Source organism: Nematolebias whitei, chromosome 16, assembly GCF_014905685.2.
Source record: "Nematolebias whitei isolate Nwh7 chromosome 16, NemWhi1, whole genome shotgun sequence".
In the NCBI taxonomy this organism is placed as follows: Eukaryota; Metazoa; Chordata; class Actinopteri; order Cyprinodontiformes; family Rivulidae; genus Nematolebias; species Nematolebias whitei.
Genome location: NC_056513.1, coordinates 7,912,670 through 7,932,686, shown reverse-complemented (window position 1 = coordinate 7,932,686; position 20,017 = coordinate 7,912,670). Strand labels below are relative to the sequence as shown.

At 42.4% G+C, this 20,017-nt stretch overlaps 3 protein-coding genes across 3 annotated transcripts in view; 1 reads left to right on the top strand and 2 right to left on the bottom strand.

The window, feature by feature from the left end:
* The window catches only part of sh3pxd2aa (SH3 and PX domains 2Aa), an 89,800-nt gene extending 87,121 nt beyond the window's left edge, over positions 1-2,679 (bottom strand). The window contains exon 1 of the mRNA XM_037689622.1: positions 2,472-2,679. Coding sequence (XP_037545550.1) covers positions 2,472-2,567 — 96 coding nt within the window. The 5' untranslated portion in view covers positions 2,568-2,679. The remainder of the gene's footprint in view (positions 1-2,471) is intronic.
* Positions 2,680-5,558: 2,879 nt separating this feature from the next.
* stn1 (STN1 subunit of CST complex) lies at positions 5,559-14,007 on the bottom strand. Its single transcript, XM_037690124.1, has 9 exons — positions 13,875-14,007; positions 12,358-12,453; positions 12,190-12,267; positions 10,364-10,534; positions 8,306-8,417; positions 8,059-8,209; positions 7,318-7,440; positions 7,163-7,235; positions 5,559-5,779 (listed from the first exon to the last, which is right to left on the bottom strand). Exons 1-9 carry the CDS (start codon positions 14,005-14,007, stop codon positions 5,622-5,624), a joined length of 1,095 nt encoding a protein of 364 aa, XP_037546052.1. The 3' UTR covers positions 5,559-5,621.
* Positions 14,008-14,989: 982 nt separating this feature from the next.
* The window catches only part of slkb (STE20-like kinase b), a 28,876-nt gene continuing 23,848 nt past the window's right edge, over positions 14,990-20,017 (top strand). Inside the window, exons 1-2 of the mRNA XM_037689621.1 lie at positions 14,990-15,576; positions 18,835-18,999. Of these exons, the coding sequence (XP_037545549.1) occupies positions 15,427-15,576; positions 18,835-18,999 (315 nt within the window). The 5' untranslated portion in view covers positions 14,990-15,426. The remainder of the gene's footprint in view (positions 15,577-18,834; positions 19,000-20,017) is intronic.

Sequence of the window (20,017 nt, the reverse complement as noted above, 5' to 3'; positions counted from 1 at the left end):
TTTCTGTGATTAGCTTTTTAGTTAGCACTTTGGTACCTTTTGATTTTGACAGTCTTTAGCTACTAATTGCTAGCATTTTTCTGTAATTAGCTTTGAGTTAGCATTTCACAATTTTAGGTAACATGTACTAGTATATTTTTTAGCTGTGCTTTTGCTACTCTTATCATTTAATACTTGTAGCTTTTATCTAGCAAACCTTTTAAGTTATTGTTTCTTTTAGCTTGTAGGTAACATTTCACTATTCATTAGGGAGCATTTAGCTACTTTTAGCTTTAAGCTAGATTTTACCACTTTTAGCTAGCATTTTACGTGTTTAGTTATCAATTTGTTACTTTTAATTTTTAACAACCTTTAGCTACATTTAGCTAGCATTGGGTTTTTGTGTTAGGATGTAGCTACCTTTAACTTTAAGCTCATTTGTAGCTAGCGTTTTACATTTTTGGTATCAATTTGTTATGTTAACGTTTTAGCAACCTTTAGCTACTTTTAGCTAGCAGTGGTTTTTTGGGGGGGTTAGCATGTTACTTTTAACCATATGCTCACTTTTAGCTAGCTTCTTAGTTAGCATTTTGATACGTTTTGATTTTGACAGTCTTTAGCTACTTATAGCTAGCATTATACGCTTCAGTTTTTAGTTAGCGTTTCATTATTTTAGGAAGCCTTCGTTAAATTTTTAGCTGTGGTTTTGTTACTCTTAGCTAGCATTTTTACTACTTGTAGCTTTTTGCTAGCATTTTATGTATTCAGTTAGCAATTTGTTACTTTTAAGTTTGGACACGCTTTGGTTACTTTTTGCTCTTAATTTTTTTTTAGCTTGTAGGTAATATGTCGCTATTTATTAGGTAGCATTTTCTACTTTTAGGTTTTAGTTACCATTTTGCATTTTTAGCAATCAATTTGTTATATTTATGTTTTAACAACCTTTACCTACTTTTAGCTGGCACTGGGTGATTTGTGTTAGCATGTTGCTACTTTTAACTCACTTTTAGCTAGCTTGTTAGTTAGCATTTTGGTACGTTTTGATTTTGACATCTTTATCTACTTATAGCTAGCAGTTTCCTCCTTTGTTTCTTTAATCTTGTAGGTAACATTTAACTATTTTTTAGGTAGCATTTTGCTAATATTAGCATCTACTTTTCGTTTTGCTACATTTAGCTTTCAGCTCAGTTTCAAGATGAGCAGATGATTGTAGCTAAATGACAGAACTTAGAATTCCTTCCAGATTTCCACAGAAAATACTTTTTTCTCGTCGTTCCCTGGTCTCCTTCAGAACGTCTCTTGGACAGAGTTCTGAATCGGTCCAGAACCAGAAGGACAAAGGCCGTTCTTGTTCCTGCAGGTCTGGACCCGGTTGTGTTCTGGTCTCTGAGTCGTTTGTTCCCAGTCTGAAGCTGGACCTCCTGACAACAAGAGTTCTGCTGGGGAGAGAAGCCGCCGGGGTCAAGGGTCAGGGAGGGACCATCAACCCCTGGAGGTCGTCAACGGTTAATTTTTTTATTTTATTTTTTATTTTAAGGACGTGTGAGTGACCCACATTCCAGAAAACTGAAGATTTAAAAAGTCCAGCTTGGACTCGCAATCAGGATTTAAGAAGGAAAAACATTAAACTGTGCAAAACAAACAAACAAACATAAACATGCAGTCCAACAGGACAAGCGGTCGTTGTCTCGGTTTGACAAAAATAAATCTTATTTATGTCCAAAGTTTTCGTGATCTGCTGCTGAAAACAGGTAAAACCACAAGTTTACATACACCAACATTACAGAGCCCTTTAGGAATGACCATGTGGTGATGTCATAGCTTCGGGGGCTTCTGATTGGTTAGCTGACAGCAACGGAGTTAAATGGAGCCTCAAACACTTTGCTTCTTTGCGTTGCATCGTGGGAAAATCCAATAAATCATCAGGGAGAGGATCATCGACCTCCAGTTTGTCCACCAAGGGGACAAAGACCTTCATGTTTGGAGACGTGTCCTGTGGTCTGATGACACTGAACACCATCCTAACTGTGAAGTACAGAGGTGGCAGGATCATGATGGGGGGTGGATATTGACGCTGCGTCTCAACAGGGTTACGTTTGACACAAATGGGCCATCCAAACGGACAACGTCCCTCAGCAAACATCTGGTTTCTACTGAAAGATAATATTTGATATGTGGCATCTTTTTTTTGTGTACTTCTCTGTGGTACTCTGAGAAGTACTCCAGTATAAAACAGGAAGTAGCTCCTCCTGTGGTTCTTTCTGCAACTAGAGCCAGAATCTCTGAGGGTTCTGGTGCTGAAGCTGCTGGGCTGCAGGTGCGTCAGGGCACAGGTGAAGCAGCTCACCTGGGAGTCAGGTGTTCTGCTCCACATCTGTGGCCTGCAGCTCCGTGCTGCGTTCAGGTACCCTTCAGTGAACTCGGTCACCACACGCAAACCCCGCGAGGAGGAATAAGATCAATGAAATGGACCGGGCCAGGGGTGAACTCACGTAATGTTTGGACGGGTTCCGCCTCTTCTCCACGTCCACCACTTTGACGTCCAGAACCGTCCGGAACTGCATCTTGACCCTGCACAGGCTTTGCATTAAAAGGCTCCGGGTTGGATCCGCTTCCCCTCGGAACAAATCACATTCCTCTCTGTGTCACCGAACCGGGAGGTCCGCGACAGGCCGGCTTACAGAACTTATCGGTTCGGGAGCGGACACCGAGCCGACGGTCCGGGCTCGTGCCTGCTCGGCGGAAGCGCTTTCCTTAAAAAAAAGAAGGATAAAAAAAAAAGTAAACGACTTCCTTTGTGTCCGCAGCCAGAATCAGAACCGCTCCATCAGCAGAACCCGAACCTCCGGAGGCGGTCTGGGTCCGGGAGAACCGGCAAATCCAGAGTCCAGCAGCAGACAGAACCGGGTTTCTCCAAAAAACCCAGTTAGAAAAACCCGAATATGTCACCGCTGCGTAATGAGGACTCATTCATCCAGGCCCAGTAAGTTTCCCGCGAACACGACCCAGCAGGACGGAACCGTCCGGAACCGAGCCTCATCCTATTTTATCCCGCTGCGGAGACGTGTCAGATTATCTCCGTCCGAGTCGGAACCAGCTTTCTGGCCGGAGACACGAACAACTGGAACTGAATACAGATGTTTGCGAGCCGACCAATCAGAGTCCGCCGCTCGGAGGGAAGGAGCCAATCAGCGTCGAGATACCGCCCCCCAGCGGACAAACGGCGCCAACGCACAAATTGGCTGTTCAGCAAGAAAAACCATAAACAGCATCTTACCTGCCGAAGATGGTTTATGAACATCATCAGTTTGGAGCTGGGTTCTGCAATCTGCAGTTCTGGGCCCACATGGGGGCGTTCAACCCCTCCACAGTAGAGCTGCATTTGGGCCTAAAAAAATCCAACCCGGACTAAGCCTGTAGGTTTTTTTTTCCGAACCCGACCCGATCATTTAACTAATTATAGGCCCGACCCCCCAAGTCAGTTTGACGTGATATTTAAAAACATATTTCAAAGGAAGATATAAGAGTTCTTGTTTCACCAAATGGATGTTAACATACAAAACAAATAGCCTTAAATCAACTCCAAAGATAAGCTATTATACAGATGAATAAAAATATTTTTAGAGCAAAATTATTTGGAAACATACAGAGCAAGGCTATTTTAATTGAACGCTCTGCTCGCTTCGGCTTTTCTTCAGATGCTGCAACTTCTTCCACTGCAGATGACAGCAGGGTGCAGAGACGCGCGCGGCCGGTGATCACCTGATCCATCTGAGCTTAAATGGAATTTTTTTTTTTTCTTTCAACTGGCCGGTCGGACCTGCCTCCTCCTCAACAAGATTAACACAAGTGTATATATGCATTCTCATTTAGTTTTATTTTATTTTTTGGTGCTGTATGATTAACCGTACCAAAAGCCCGAGACCAACAACAGCCTGCCCTTCAAGCACAGTATTTTGGTCTGCCCCGGCCCAAATTTTGAGCCCGGGCTAGAAATGACAGCTCTTCCCACAGTGACTCTTTATAACTTTAAAATCAAACTAAGATGAAATCAATATTACTTATATTCATAACTACAACAGAAGATGTTGCTTTTCTGTGCTGGCCCATCCTTTTGGCCAGTTGTTGTTTAGTTTCCCCGATGTAAGACTGATCACCCTCCTGACACTGAACAGCATACACAACATTACTCTGTTTGTGCCGGGGGACTGGAGCTTTGGGATGAACCAGTTTTTGCTGTAATGTATTTTGGGGTTTAAAAGCCACTGGGACGTTATGTTTAGAAAATAAATGTCTCAGTTTCACTGAAACTCCCTCAACATATGGAATGACCACTGGTCTGGGTTCCTCTTCATCTGGAGTTCTTGTGAACCCGTCCATCTTTAAAAGGGGCGGAGGCCTCCTAGCATCACTCAGCCCTCTGTGAATAGCAAGTGGCCGCCAGGGCACTAACAAAACATCAAGTTGAAATAACTTGGGGTTTTTTTAAGCTCAGACCTTCAGTTAAAAAAAAATTCACATTTCAGTTTTTTGAAAAATGACAAAATATTTAGTTTTGTTAGTTTGAAAAAAAAAAATAATAATAATAATAATAATTAGACATTTTCCTCCGTACACTCAAAGGTTTATTCACACACTGTATTTTAAAACATTTAATAGAAAAACTAACAGCAGCATGTTCTGTTGTCAGGTCCACCGGACGAATTCTTCTGTGTTGAAACGTTTCATCTTTTATCCAAAGGACTTCATCAGTCTGAGGAGCTGTCTTATAAGCAGCACCTCATGGGGGATCAACCAGTTTGTTGTGGACATCCAGAACCAGCTGTTCACATGATCAAGGACCATCAGCCTAACGACTGTTTCAGGCTCGTGTATAGAAGTTCTTACAGAGTGGCAGGTTCAGTGTGGACACAAATATTAAAAACAGTATTTTTAATTAGTCCGGTAAGAGGATCCATGTCTCCGCTGTCACAGGATGAAAACACATCCTGAGGGTTCATCTTCCACTTATTTAGCTCAGTATTTAAGTTTTATGAAGATAAAGTCGGTCTTTGAGAGCTGAGCAGAACCCTCGGTGATGGAAAGAGGAGTGGGTCAGAACTGGTCTAGAACCATGAGGTTGAAACAGAGAACCAGTAAGGGTTCTGCTCCTGAAGCAGGTTCTGGATCAGGACTGGATTTTATTTTTGAGCCGTTTTGTTGAATGAAAAGCGGAATGTGTCGATGATTTACTGAACTGTAAGACGGAGCCGAGCGATGAGCTTCAGTTCTGTCCTGAAACAAACAATAAATGGAAACACAGGAGCTGTTTGATGACGGCCATCAGAACCATCAGAACCTGAAACTCATCTTCATCCAGAGGTAACAGATGGGCCTGAGGAGGAGAGGGTGTGAGCTGCATCACTGCCTCTTGGCACCTGATCATGTTCTCAAGAAAAATAATAAAATAAAGTCGTTTTCTAAAGAACAAGCTGGACCGACTGCAGATGGAGTCAGAACGGGCTTTAATGCCGACCCAGGAGACGCCTTGTTCTTTTGCTTCAAGGCTCCACAACAAGCTGCTCCTTCCATCTGTTTCTTCTTTCATTTATTAAAAACACATCTTTACAACAGCGATTTGAACTTCTTCAGACACGCTGGTGTTAAAACGCCGTGTAGCGGCTGTCGCTGGTGCTGACGATGTCGCTGTCGCGCTCCAGCGCCTTCAGGACCAGATCCAGAGCCGCCCTGCTCACGTTGAGGCTGTGACGCTGCCGGACCGCAGACAGGACGTGCAGGACGTGGCAACCCTTCTCTGCATCTGCGGGGCACAAAGACGCTTTCACTTCAGACGAATCAAAATCACTGCAACTGCCGTCAAAACGTCAGTTCGACTAAAGTCAGTCTACATTAAAGGGACATTCTGGCACTTTTGTGGTTCTGGAGGGACGGGACTTGAAAGAATGCAAATCGCCCGCCGCCTTCCAGGACAAAGTCTTAAATTAAGATAATCTAATGTTGAGAAATGATGCTCAGAAGGTCCGTTGACTTTATAATCACCACCTTACTTCACTGCTTTAAAATACAATTCTGTACACAATAAACTTGTTATTTTTAGAACTATCTTCACCTAAAAAGAAAAAAATCGCATTTAAATGACTAAAGACTCACAACGTGAGGTGCACATAACAAAACAATCGTGCAATCAGTCAAAAGTTACATTAAAAGCAGCATCCTGTAGCCTCTGAAGCTGAGATCCAGGAACCTCTGACTCCTTACAGTAATCAGCCGAGTGCTAACGACGGCGTGGATTACCGTTTCGAAATGCCACAGAGAAACAATCAGCTGTACTTTAGCCAGCTGCCTCAAATGGAAAAACTAGATTTAACAACTGCTCTGATGTGATTTTCTAACTTCAGTCCAGTATCTACTCAAAACCCTAAGTTTGTTAGAGTTGGCCTGATGTACTGGATCAAGGAACCAACATTGAGATAGTGGGTCTCAGTGGAGCTTCCAAAGACCATCACCTCAATCTTTTTCCTCATTAAACCTTAAAAAGTTCACTGCCATCCAGGCTTTTATGTCCTCCAGACATGACAACAGAGGGCTCAGAGTTAGTCCATTTCTTTATTGGGACATAAATCTGTGTAATTCTGTGTAACAATGAAAGGAGAGACCTTATTTTCGAAAAATAGAGGCAAGAAGTAGCAGGTACAGCATGAAGAGGAGGGGGCTTAAAACTGAGCCTTGCGGGACCCCACACTCATTCTTATTTCTAGACTTACTCTTTCCTTTGACTCTTTGCTTTCAGTTCCATTTGCCCAGACTGAAATGGGTAAAAAGGTTTTTGTTTATTCTGCATCTTCAGCATGGAATATGTACCTTTTAAACTGATACTGAGGAGATATGTGCTTAATTTCATTACATGTGCTGTACATGTTATTCTTATCTTGCAGTAATGTATTTCATATTCTCATGTTTTATTTCCTTTTTGTAATTTAATGTGTAACTTTGTACCTTAATGGTACTTGCTGTCACCTATCTTGGCCAGGACTCCCTTGAAAAAGTGGTTTTTAATCTCAATGGGATTTTTCCCAGTAAAATAAAAGTTTAATAAAAATTAAATATTATTGATTAAAAATGTTTCATTTTCAAAGTGGCAAAACATCAATTTAACATGGCATAAAATATAAAGTTTACATACATTTCTGTCTTTTGGAGTCCTCCCTGATGATATCTTTGACAGCGATGTGCAGATCTTTGTCCTGTGCAGTCACCTGGTGACAAGCGACAGCATCAATATTGTACGAGGGTCAAGCTAGCATCAAAACAACCAGCTGAAGATGGACTAGTCCTTACATGGTAGACTTCATCCTGGGACTTCACCTTTCGGTAAACCACCCCTTCATCCTGCAGGAGCTGCAGGACCTCCTTCAGAAGCTGGCGAAGCTGCTGGCACGCAGATGGACCTGCTACAGGCTCCTAAACAAGATCGGAAAAGCAAAAATAGCTGAACCACTTTTCATCTCAGCTTCTTTTATAAAGCACTTCACAAACACAAGCAATTTCACTCCAGTAGCTGATGAGTTTAGTCTGGCTTCATTGACAAAAGAAGTTGAGTGTCATCAGCATACGATGTCATCACCCAAAAGAAGAATGTGCAAAGAAAACCAAACTGGACCAAGTGCAGAACCCTGAGGAACACAATTAACTTCACCAAGTGAGGAGATAAGCTCTGAGATAATTAACTCCTAGATAAACCAGAAAGTATAAACTAATATTACTATTTTATGAATAACACTCAACATTTTCTTATTTTTTTTTACCTTCGGGCCAAATTGTCTTAATTTATTTTAACCCCCCCCCCCCTCCCCCACCCCCCCAAAAGGAAAATAATTTGCTGCCCAAATATTTTTACCCACTTCTAATAAACATGAATCCTCTACGATTCATATTTACTTTACATTTACAGGAATTCAAGAACATTTGACTGTAGCAAGAATTCAAATCCTGATTTTATTAATTTTTTTTTATTTCATTCGGACCATAGAAGTTCACTTTGAAACAAAAATGTTCAGCAGCTCAGCTCCTTTTCTTCACCTGCTCAGCAGTTGATGTTTGTGGTTTGATGGAGATCAGAGGCTGCAGGAGATCCTGGACATCATAAGATCTGAACCTGGTCACTGACTTCTGCTTTAGGAAATCTTTAATCATATTTGTCGCCTTACTCAGTGAACTGTTGGCAGAGCTTCTGCAGAACAAACGGGATGGATGGTTGATGTGCCTTGTTCTGGCAGACATGATGTACCGTGTATGGTCATTTCACTATGAAGATGGATGTTTGTACCCTTCTGCATCAGTCTTAAAGTCAAACTGTTTGTCGTAGCACTCTCTGTAGAGCTGAGGAACTTCCATCATCCAAGTTATCTGCGCCGCCATCACCGGATCGTCAACTTTATCTGAGAACAAACACACGGATGGACGAGCAAAACACAGAGACAGTACGTAATGTCAAATTTAAAATGTGGTTTGATTTTTGTACACGTCAGGGGTGTAATAATAATATGTCCCCTGAAGTCACGGCACCTAGATCAGTATGAGGGTCACGGTTTGGTACTGTATAGTATGGTTTTTCAAGTTATTAACACTTCTTCTTCTTCTTCTTCTTCTTCTTCTTCTTCTTCCGGCTTTTCCATTTTCAGGTGTCTCCACAGCGAGTCATCCTCCATCTCACTCTGTCCTCACTCCAACTACCTCCATGTCCTCTAACTGCATCCCCGTCTCCTCTTTGTCTTTTCCCTGGCAGCTGCATTTCTAACATCCTTCTACCAATATACCCACTGTCCCTCCTCTGGACATGTCCAAACCACTGTCCCTCCTCTGGACATGTCCAAACCACTGTCCCTCACTGGACATGTCCAAACCATCTCAGTGTGTCCTCTCTAACTTTATCTGCCAGTTGTTCAACCAGTGCTGTACCTCTGATGATCTCATTCCTAATCTTCTCCATCCTTGTCACTCCTAAGAAGAACCTCAACATCTTCATTTCTGCCACTTCCAGTTCTGTCTCCTGTCTTTTTGTCCATGTCTCTGTCTCCAGACCATACAACATAGCTGGTCTCACCACTGTCTTGTAAACTTTTCCTTTGACCTTTGCTGAAAACCCTTTTGTCACAAATCCCTCCTGAAACTTTTCTCCATCCACTCCATCCTGCCTGGACTCTCTTCTTCACCTCTTCACCACAATCCCCATTTTCCTGGACAGTGGACCCCAAGTCCTTGAAGTCCTGCACCTTTGTGGCCTCTGCTCCTTGTAGCCTCACTGTTCCACCTCCTCCCTCTCACTCACACACATGTACTCTGTCTTACTACGACTGACTTTCATTCCTCTTCTTTCAAGTACATACCTCCACCTCTCCAAGTTCTCTTCCACCTGTTCCCTGTTCTCACCACAGATCACAATGTCATCTGCAAACATCAACGTCCACGGGGATTCCTGCCTGACCTCATCTGGTCCATCACCAGAGCAAACAAGAAGGGGCTTAGAGCTGATCCTTGATGCACTCCCACCTCCACCTTGAAACTATCTGTCATTCCTACAGCACATCTCACCACTGCCCTGCTGTCCTCATACATGTCCTGTTGTCCTCATACATGTCCTGCTGTCCTCGTCCTGTTGTCTTCATACATGTCCTGCTGTCCTCATACATGTCCTGTACCAGTCCAACATACTTCTCTGCCACTCCAGATTTCCTCATACTACACCACACCTCCTCCCTCGGCACTCTGTCATATGTTTTTTTCTAAATCCAAAGACACAATGGAGTTCTTTCTGACCCTCTGTACTTCTCCATCAGCATCCTCAAAGCGAAGATGGTGTCTGTGGTGCTCTTTCTGGGCAAGAAACCGTACTGCTGCTCACAAATAGTCACCTCTCATCTCATTTAAAAGTTATTAATAACACTTAATAATGATTATTTGCTGATAAGTAATGTGCACTGTCATCACTTCATGTTCCCATACAATGTCAAAATTAGTTCTCTGCATTTAACCCATCCCACCTGGGATACACTCAGGTGGAGCGGTGGGGCAGCTATGAAAGCGCCCGGGGAGCAATTAGGGGTTAGGTGTCTTGCTCAGAGACATCGGGACATGTGAGAATGGCTGGGGATCAAACCTGGGACTTTTGGGTCCCGAGTCGGCTGCCCTGCGATTGCATTATATTAGAATATGTCATATTTGGTCCCTTCTGTGCAGCTACTTAAAGACTGTAAGAGTTTAGTTCAACTTTAGGAACCTAAATGTTGACACGAGTGGTTTATTCTTAAAAAGAGGCCTTTTGGATAAGTGATGCAGTACAGGAGATGCATTTGTTTTCATGACTGTGCCCGAGGAGGAGACTCACAGTAGGTGGAGGCCATTATTTCTCTCTGCTGCCTCGACGTTTTCACCGTTCCCCGCACTCGGAGCAGCTCTCCGATCTCCAGCCGGCAGTGCTGCTGGTGGGCTTCTCTGAGTTTCTTCAGCTCAGCGGCTGGGTTGAAGCCCCCATAAGCCCCGTCACTAAACTTTACACCTGCTGATGAGACACCAACAGCTCAGAGCTATGTTCAGTTGACTGCAAAACTACAACACGCTGGTGTTTCCGTCGATACATTGTGGACACCAACGTCGGACTAAATGAAAAAACTTTGTTTCCAGGGTGAAATGGTTCTACAACGTGTTTACATTTATTGTGGACGTCTCTAAATTATCTACAGGCTCAAATCTCTCCATACATACACCCAACTCCAGTGGTGCTGGACGTCCTAACAAGTCTTGACTAGTGATCATGACTGACTGCAGCCAGTGGTTCCTCTGTCAGATTAATAAAGGAATTGCTTGACTGCACTCACTGGACCGGTGAGTGCCCTGAACCATGGGCATGTCCAAGGAACTAGGAAAAGTCTTTGAGAAATGTCCAAACTTCAGATTCAAAAATCAACATGTCAAACGACCGTCTTACAGGTTCATCAACGAGTCACGGCTTGGTCAAGATCTGGGAGAAGACCCAAACTGTCCCCCCTCAGAGGGAAGGACATTGGTTAGGATGTTCAAGAACCACCGAGGCTCAAGGCTGCTACCAACTGAAAACCGCTGGGACATCAGTGTCCCTGTCCACCAGTGTCCATGTCCACAGTGAAGCCAGTCTTACATCACCACGAGGACCAAGAAAGAAGCTCCAAAACCTGCAGCTGTCCACATGGACGAGACAAACGTCTCCTGGAGAACCGTGTGATGGTCAGCCGAGACAAAGACTGAGCTGTTTGGACACAAAGACGAGTTGGACGTTTGGAGGAGACAAGGTGAGACTTTTGCAGGTGAATCTCAAAAGATTAGAACTTTGTGGAAAAAGTTCACACTTTCTTGTCCGTCATTTCAGAAAGTGAAACATTTCAAACTTTTATTTCTTCTCATTTCGATGGTGATGGTTTACAGATGATGGAAAACAAAACTCGGGTTTCTGAAATGATTGACAATAAAAATAAAAATAAAAAACGGATCTTTTTCACGGTATTCTAGTTTTCTGAGATGTACCTGAAGACCTCAGGACACTGAACCAACTGTCAGAGCATCAAGCTGCGGAACAAAACGAAGAGGACTACCTCCAGATGTTCACCTTCATCTCAAATCAACATCTGGCGGTTAAAACTTGGACACAGTTGGGTCCAAAAGGACAACGATACCAAACCGTTCAGAACTGGCCTCTACGTGGATAAATCAGACTAACATGAAGCTTCTGGTCCAACAGGACCTCAAACCAACAGAAAACTTGTGGACTCTGGATAAAAGTCAGGTCTGAACCAGGAAAACAACCAGTTTACATGAACTCTACCAAGAAGAAGAAGACGGGTCAGAAGTCTGCCAGAACCTGGTGGAGACAAAAAGCCCGAGGTCCAGGAGACACCAGCTGAGGGACATCTGAACAAATGTTGGAGAGGAATGGAAACTGTACTGGATTTCTTTTATAAACCACTGAAGGTGTTTGTTGTAGAACCGTTCCGCCCTCAAACAAGAACGCGTCGCATGAATCACGACTAACCGTAAAACCAACCGATGCAGAAAAGTTCCGACTTTTCAAACCAAACTCTTCTCAGTTTCTAAAACGTTTTTTTTTTTTTTCATTGTGTGTGAAAAACATTCAGTTTAAGCCCAAAGTTGAGCAGAACGGCTCCAAACACGCGACGTCACTTTTCTCTGGACCGTCTTCGTCTTGAAACAGCTTGGTCTTCCAGCACAGACAGTTCACGACGCCGGTCCCATCGTCCACTGTGAACACAGAGCTCCGGGTCAGACCAACGCCGCTGTTTAACAACAACAAAAGGTAAACAACAACAACAGCACGCTCAGTTTCTGAACCTCCGTAACAGAAGAAGTCGTCCCTCTCCCTCCGGTACACCACCGTTCCAAGAACGTCCACTTTGTAGATCGGATGCTGGTTGTAGAAATAAACTCCTTTGAGCGACGACACGAAGCAAAAAGTAAAAATCACATTAGAGTCGTGATTTAAAATTTTAAAAAAATTTAACTTTCTTTCACAAATCAAAACAGCACGACTGAGTTTTTTGAGCCAATTTTATAAACAAAACTGAGAAATGGATGAACAAAACCAGTCAGGTTTTTGGACTGGTTTTAATCCAAGATGTTCAGGATATAGAACTTATTATTATTATTATTAATAATAATAATAATTCCAGACACAATTGTTGATAAAAACAATAAATTGAAGATGAAAACAAAGAAACTAAATGTCTGAATTATTTACATCAAATGTTAACAAGAAACAAGTTCATTTAGCTGAGAAATAAATCAGCTGAAATTTAGGGAAGCAGCTAAAACTGAGCTGGAATAGTTAAACCAAAAATAAGCTAAAATGAGCTAGATAAGAGCTTAAAGCTGAAACTAGCAGAATCGTAGCTAAATATGTGAAAATTAAGAACACTAATTAAAAACTAAAATTTGTTAAACTAGCTAACAACTAAAATTAACAAAACTGCAGATAAAAGCTAAAACTAGTCAAACTAAAACTTAAAGCTAAAATTAGCTGAGCTGTAATGCTGAGATTACCAACAATATAGCTAAAAGTTAAAAAAAATATGAACTTGTGGCTAAAGGCTAAAATTAGGAAACATTTAACTCAAAGCTTAAATTAACAGCACTTCAACTAAAAATGGCTAAACTACCTAAAATAAGCAAAACAGTAGCTAAAAGCAAATAAAACAATAGCTGAACTGTATCTAAAAGCTAAACTCAACAAAACCAAAGCTGAAATTAGCTGAAGTGTCACTAAATATGAAATTAACAACACTATGGCTAAAAGCTAAAACTAGCTAAATTATAGCTAAAATCAATAAACAGTAGTTAAAAGGTAAACAAATCAGAACAACAGAACAAAACTTTTAAATGAATTGTGGAGCGCTCAGTTTAATTGTATGGGAAGACATTTATAAATAAAAGTTCAATGTTGTGAAAAAGTCCCAGCACCCATTTACTGAATGAGCTGAATGTTTTCATGTAGAAACAGCTAAAATAACACAAAATCTGCCAAAGTAGTTTGACTGTAAATACATAAGAAACTTGAGTTAGTGTTGCGTTTTTAAGTGCTTTATAAATAAAGTAGAATGTTATTTTATATAAAAGGATAATTTTGTGATTTAAAAAAAAATAATTTAATAGATGGCAGGTAATAAAACTTGAAGGTGTTTATTAGTTTGTCCCTTTATCCAATCAGTCCTTGCCTGAGTGTTGATCATCTTTTATTATCTGTTATTGATCAGCTGAAAACTAATCAAAGTATCAAACTCTTTTTGTTTTGTCTCCCCAACTTTGGAACCAGAACCCAGCTGGACCTGGGTGGTTCTGATGCGGGTTGTTACCTGGAACCTGGATGGACTCAGTCATCTGCAGGATGTCGTTGATGTACAGCCGAGCAAAGGCTGAGAAAACCGGGTCCAGGCCCCACAGAACCGATGGGGGTTCCTCCGTTGGATCCATGGCGGCTGTCTGCATCTCATCATGAACTCGAACTTCAACTTAGTTTTACTTTTACTCCCTTTGCCTGCTGCTAACTTCAGCCTGAAGCTTGCTAGCTAGCTGCAGCTAAACTTATTTATAAAAAGCTGATAGAGTGACGTTTTTGTTATAACGTCTACGTCGTTATTTTTAGTCAAATTATTGTTAAGCTAAATGTGTTATACGTTATTATTAATGTTATTAGGTCTACGCGAAACTGAAAACAAGCTTTTCCTTCATAACCTATATATGTTTCGCAATGGCTTATGGGATACGTAGTTTTCCGCGCACAAAGCTAAGGCCTACCGTTCGTGTTTTGAAGGGAGCTGGTGAAAATAAAATGTTACAATAATCTGATGAATGGCAACCCACTGGAAGTCATTAAATAACAGCATTATAATTTTCTGTTCTTGCTTAGAAAAAAAGTGATTTTTCCAAGCGGTTCCAGCGCGTCTTTGTTTTGCAAAGGCTTTTGGGATATGTAGTTTTACAAACACAGACTAGGCAGTTGGGTTTAGAAGCGGTGTTGTTGTAAATAAAATGCAACAAGAAACAAATAAAAGGTAATGCGCTAGAAAACATGAAACAGCTGCATATACGTTTTCTTTAATTTTTTTTTTCTTCAGTAGCAGCGCCTTTGTTTCGCAATGACTTCTGGGATACGTAGTTTCACGGATACAAAGGGACTGGACCTTTGTGTTTATAAGCTAATTTGTGGCTATTTGGTGCAAATATATAGCACTAAAAAGTAATAAACTAATTTATTATTAATAATAATTGTTAACAAATATAAAAAAGTATCTGTTTAGTTTAAATGTTGATCCCCCTCACAGGCGAGGGCAGCTGACGACTGATGAAATCACCCGCCAACAGTCGCACGAGGACAGAAGGAACTACAAGCCGCGGCGCGCGCGCGGTGTTCGTGAACGCGCTCGGATACTAAATCCGCTAGTCTGCTGAAGCCGTTGGTTTCCCGGACACACCGGGAAAATGACGGTACCAACGGTTATAACGACTTTTAACGCCCGGGCAGAATGTAAGCGTTCCTCCTCTTGAGTAGGTCAGTGAGTTCCGGAGTCGGGGATTGATGAGGACCCGTTTTTTGTGCGTTTTGTTGGATTAAAAACGGAGCCCCGCGGGCTGTCCGGATCAGTCAGGAGTTGGAACAACGGCCAGTTTCCTGTAACAAGCTACTCCTTACAGCTTGTCGACACTTTCTGATGCTCCCAGGCGGGCAGGTTGTTTTATTGATTTAAAAAAAAAAAGATGTTCCAGAGACGCGAAACGGTTCTAACACCGGAGTGTTTGAAAGGCTGAGCTCTGTTTAGGTCCAAACCGAGTCCCGAGTGTGTTTTCCATCCACCTGTGCGTTTCATCCCCGGCTCGTGAACTTTAAATTGGGAGGAGACAACAAACATGGCGTTCTTTAATTTCCGTAAAATATTCAAGCTGGGGTCGGAGAAGAAGAAGAAACAGTACGAGCACGTGCGCAGGGACGAAAACCCAGAGGAGGTCTGGGAAATGATTGGAGAGCTGGGAGATGGAGCCTTTGGGAAAGTTTTCAAGGTAGGGATGTTTTTTTTTTTAATTCCTCCTCCATAACACTTTTATTAGACATTAAAACTAACGATCGCACTTGTGTTGTGGTCCAAACCAAGGTTCTGACAGACCAGGACTGAGGGGTTTGGACCCTTTCAAGAAATAAACCTCACAAAGATCACTGAAATAACATGAGACCTAACCCTGGCATGATGGATGTGACCACCCATACGAATTCTGTACCAGCCTGCAGGTGTTCTGGTCCACCTGTACACAGGTGTCCTGGTCTGCAGGTGTTCTGGTCCGCAGGTGTTCTGGTCTGCAGATGTTCTGGTCCACAGGTGTCCTGGTCCACCTGTCCACAGGTGTTCTGGTCTGCAGGTGTCCTGGTCCGCAGGTGTTCTGGTCTGCAGATGTTCTGTTCCATCTGACCACAGGTGTCCTGGTCCGCAGGTGTTCTGGTCTGCAGATGTTCTGGTCCACCTGTCCACAGGTGTCCTGGTCTGCAGGTGTTCTGGTCTGCAGATGTTCTGGTCTGCAGATGTTCTGGTCCACCTGTCCACAGGTGTCCTGGTCCGCAGGTGTTCTGGTCCACCTGTCCACAGGTGTTCTGGTCTGCAGGTGTTCTGGTCCGCAGGTGTTCTGGTCTGCAGATGTTCTGGTCCACAGGTGTTCTGGTCCACCTGTCCACAGGTGTTCTGGTCTGCAGGTGTCCTGGTCCGCAGGTGTTCTGGTCTGCAGATGTTCTGGTCCATCTGTCCACAGGTGTCCTGGTCCACAGGTGTTTTGGTCTGCAGGTGTTCTGGTCCACCTGTCCACAGGTGTTCTGGTGGTCCACTCCTCCTGATCAATCTGCTCCAGCTGTTCCAGGTCTGAATGGTTCCTCCTCCAGATGTTTCAGCTCCTTCTGCAGATGTTCAACGAAACTTAGAAGAAGGACACCAGAATAGTCCAGTGTTCGGTTCTGATCCAGTCTTGATTGGCTTTAGCTGTGTTTTGTGCCATGATCCTGTTGAAGGACTCATGAGTTGAGACTGAAACTGATCTTTCTGACACTGGGCGGCACATTCAGCTCCAGAATGCCTTGGTAGTCTTGAGATTTCATGGTACCCTCGGTTCTGGAGCTTCACTCAGAACAGAACCGAGCCTCCTCCATGTCCCACTGTAGGTTCAGGCTTCTGTTCTATGTTTCAGTTTTGGGTCTGTGGACACAGAGTTGATGGGACATGTTGTCCAGTTTTGTCTCATCTGTCCAGAGAACATTGTCCCAGAAGCTTTGTGTCTTCTTAATATGACTTTTGACTAATTCCAGTCTGTCTTTCATAACTTGGTGTCCTCCTCAAACGTCTTCTGTGAAGTCCACTTTGTCTCAAACGGATTGTGTGCCACGGATGATATTTGACCTTGGAGTTCACCTCTATTTCTTTAGAAGTTGTTCTGGACTCTTTGATAATTATCATATTATCTGTCTCTTCAATTTCTTATCTGTTGTCCTCTTGTGGACACGTCCAGGGAAGATGTCTCCAGTCCTATGGACTTTTAACCTGAACAATGTGTGCATCTGTAGTCTTGGGAACATCAAGCCTGATCTGTTCCTTCAACATGTCAATCATTGAAGGTCATTGTGGTTTATGTTGGTGTGTTACACACAATGATACCAAACAGCCCTGTGACTACCTGTCACAGGCAGACTGACTGGTTACAGACTGAAGACCAGAATTCTGTAGAACAAGAAAAGCAACAGCCGATTTGTTTTGTTTGTTTGTTTGTTTGTTTTTTTGTAACTTTTTCCTTATTTACCATTGTCCAAAGTCTAGATTTGTCCAGGTCAGTTCATTCAACCTTTATTTATACTGGTTAATTAAGTTTGAAACGGAACAAATCTGACTGGATGATTGCAAACCTGGAAAATCTTAGCAACTGTTTTAGCTCGACAGTAAACAACTGTATCGTCAGCATAGAAAGGATGCATCAGGGATGGTCTGACCTACATTACCTATGTAGATTGTGAAGAGGGTGGGACCTAAGACTGAGCCTTGAGGTACACCATTGTTAATGGTACTTCTTCCAGTTATTTAAAGGTTATGTTGAACACGTTGTCCCGATCTGAGAGATAGTGAACCAACCAATCTGGTGTGATCTGAGAAACCAATTTCTGAGAGCTTATGACACAATATGTCATGAGTGTCAAAAGCTTTAGACGGGTCTAAGAAAAGTGCAGCACAATAATCCGTAGCATCCAGTGCTTCAACGACATCATTAAAAACCTTCAGTGAAGCAGTCGTTGTGCTGTGTTGTTTCCTGAAACCAGATTGATGGTAGTAAGTAAGTTGTAAGATGTTAAATGAGACCAAATACTTGTTGATTTGAGAGTTTATCCGTTTTTCTAGGTCCTTAGCTAAAATGCAGAGTTTAGAGATTGGTCAATAGTTATTCAGTATATCTGTATTCAGTATATCTGTATTCAGTATATCTGTATTCAGTATATCTGTATTCAGTATATCTGTATTCAGTATATCTGTATTCAGTATATCTGTATTCAGTATATCTGCTTTGCTTTTTGTCTCAACAGCCCTGCGTGAAATATAGAACTGATACAGAAATTTTAAAAATAATAACTTTCCTGGTGTTTATGAAGCACTTCTTGTCTGTTTGATGGATATTTTCAGAAAGTTGTCCCAGTCAGAGTAACTTCCTGTTCCTTTTGATGATCCTGTCCTCTGGTTGGACACCGGTTCAGAGCTGAAGCCTTATTTGCACGAGGGACAGTAAATTTGATCTCATCTGTGTTCTTTGTTGCCAAATGTTATTTTGAACGCAGTGTTTGGACTCTCATGGACGTAGTTACGTGAAGAAAATCACTCATGTTGTTCTCAGAGTAGCTCCGCCCCTTCTCGACACAAGGCCCGGGCCGAACATTTTCTCACAGGTGTCTGCACCGAGTACTGTGTGATTGGTGAGAAGTTTGTGGGCGTCCAAAAACTCCTGGATGGAGATCGTGCACAGGGGAGTCTGTCTGCTGAAAAGTGTGGCAAACATGACTCTCTTTTTAGAGCACCAGGAAAAATGTCCGCACCCCATATCGCAGCGGCGACTTCACTGAGAACATCCTGTCTGCAGAGAAGCCAAAACAATCAGTTTAACAAGTTCGGCTGATATTTCCAGACGTAAAGCAGAAGCTTTATTTGTTTAATACTCACTGGTGTCTGTCTGAGGTTTAAATATCCTATATGATGAAAATATGAGCAAATCTTCAGTTTCCTGACAGTATTTTTATCCCTGCAGGCTCAAAACAAGCAGACGGGCATCCTCGCTGCTGCCAAAGTTATCGACACGAAAACCGAAGAGGAGCTGGAGGACTACATGGTGGAGATCGACATCCTGGCCTCCTGCGACCACAAGAACATCGTCAAACTGCTCGACGCATTTTACTACGAGAGCAAACTGTGGGTGAGTGTGAGAAATAGCCGTTTGGAGCGTCCTGTCCAAACCCAGAAGCCCGGGAACAAATCACACCAACATTTATTACTGCGCAGACGACACCGAGCCCAGCAGAGCTCAGCTGAGGCTGCAGCTAGAGTCCAAATCTGATGAGGAAGAGGAGAATATTTAACGTTTTCTTCGTTTCAAACCAAATAAAAGCAAATGTTTGTCAAATTTTAAAGATCAAATTAGTTCAGAGACTGAAGATCTGAGCAGAAATCAACACAAGGTAACATTTAATGTAATAATGTTTAAAACTTCTAAGTGATGAAGAAATGCTCATCGCCCACCACATCGCATGGCGAGGTTTTACACAAAAACGCAACACAACCCCAGAGTCGGGCTTTACAATAAAAAAAATAGATTGTAACTCATAAAGTGATGCAGAATGGGTTCGTTTGTGGATTAGAATCTGTGTATTTATCTTAATGATCTAAGCGTTTTTCACATTTTACAGCCGTTCATGGTGAACATGACGGTGTTTTGGCCTTTGCAGCTTCCTGTCTGTGTGACGTCTAATTATGTCTAATACAGTTTATAGCAGAACGTCTAAATAATGTTAACTTTTCTGTAGGGTTTGTCAACAAATAATGATTTAACGTTAGCAAGGCTTCCGCAAACTTTGCCACAAGAATCAGCAGAAGTGAGTCGTGAGTTTATTCAAATCTTTGGAGCTCATATTCTGGGGGGGGGGGCTGAACCAACCCACAGCTGGTAGAGGTAGTAGCAGAGCCGTAACGGTCGAGCTGTGAAACAGTGGTTTGTAGCTTTCAGATATATTGGAGTGATGGTCCGTGATCGCTGCAACAAAAAAACAATTTATTATCGAGGGAAGTTCGACGCACGACAACTTGACATTTAGCTGAAACATTTGTTAAAGACGACTCACCGAACGGATCGTGTTTTGTAAACAATACGAGGCACATTTAATGCGTCGCACTTTTGTGGAAAATAAATAATTGTTCTAAACTTTAAAAAACAACTC

Bases quoted from the DNA above. Each gene is read 5' to 3' on its own strand.
- stn1 (XM_037690124.1), bottom strand. From the start codon at position 14,007: ATGCAGACAGCCGCCATGGATCCAACGGAGGAACCCCCATCGGTTCTG. The intron at 7,236-7,317 runs GTAAGGACTAGT...GCTTGTCACCAG, and splicing joins CCCAGGATGAAGTCTACCAT to GTGACTGCACAGGACAAAGA. The intron at 5,780-7,162 runs GTATGTAAACTT...TGTGCCCCGCAG, and splicing joins GGACTCCAAAAGACAGAAAT to ATGCAGAGAAGGGTTGCCAC.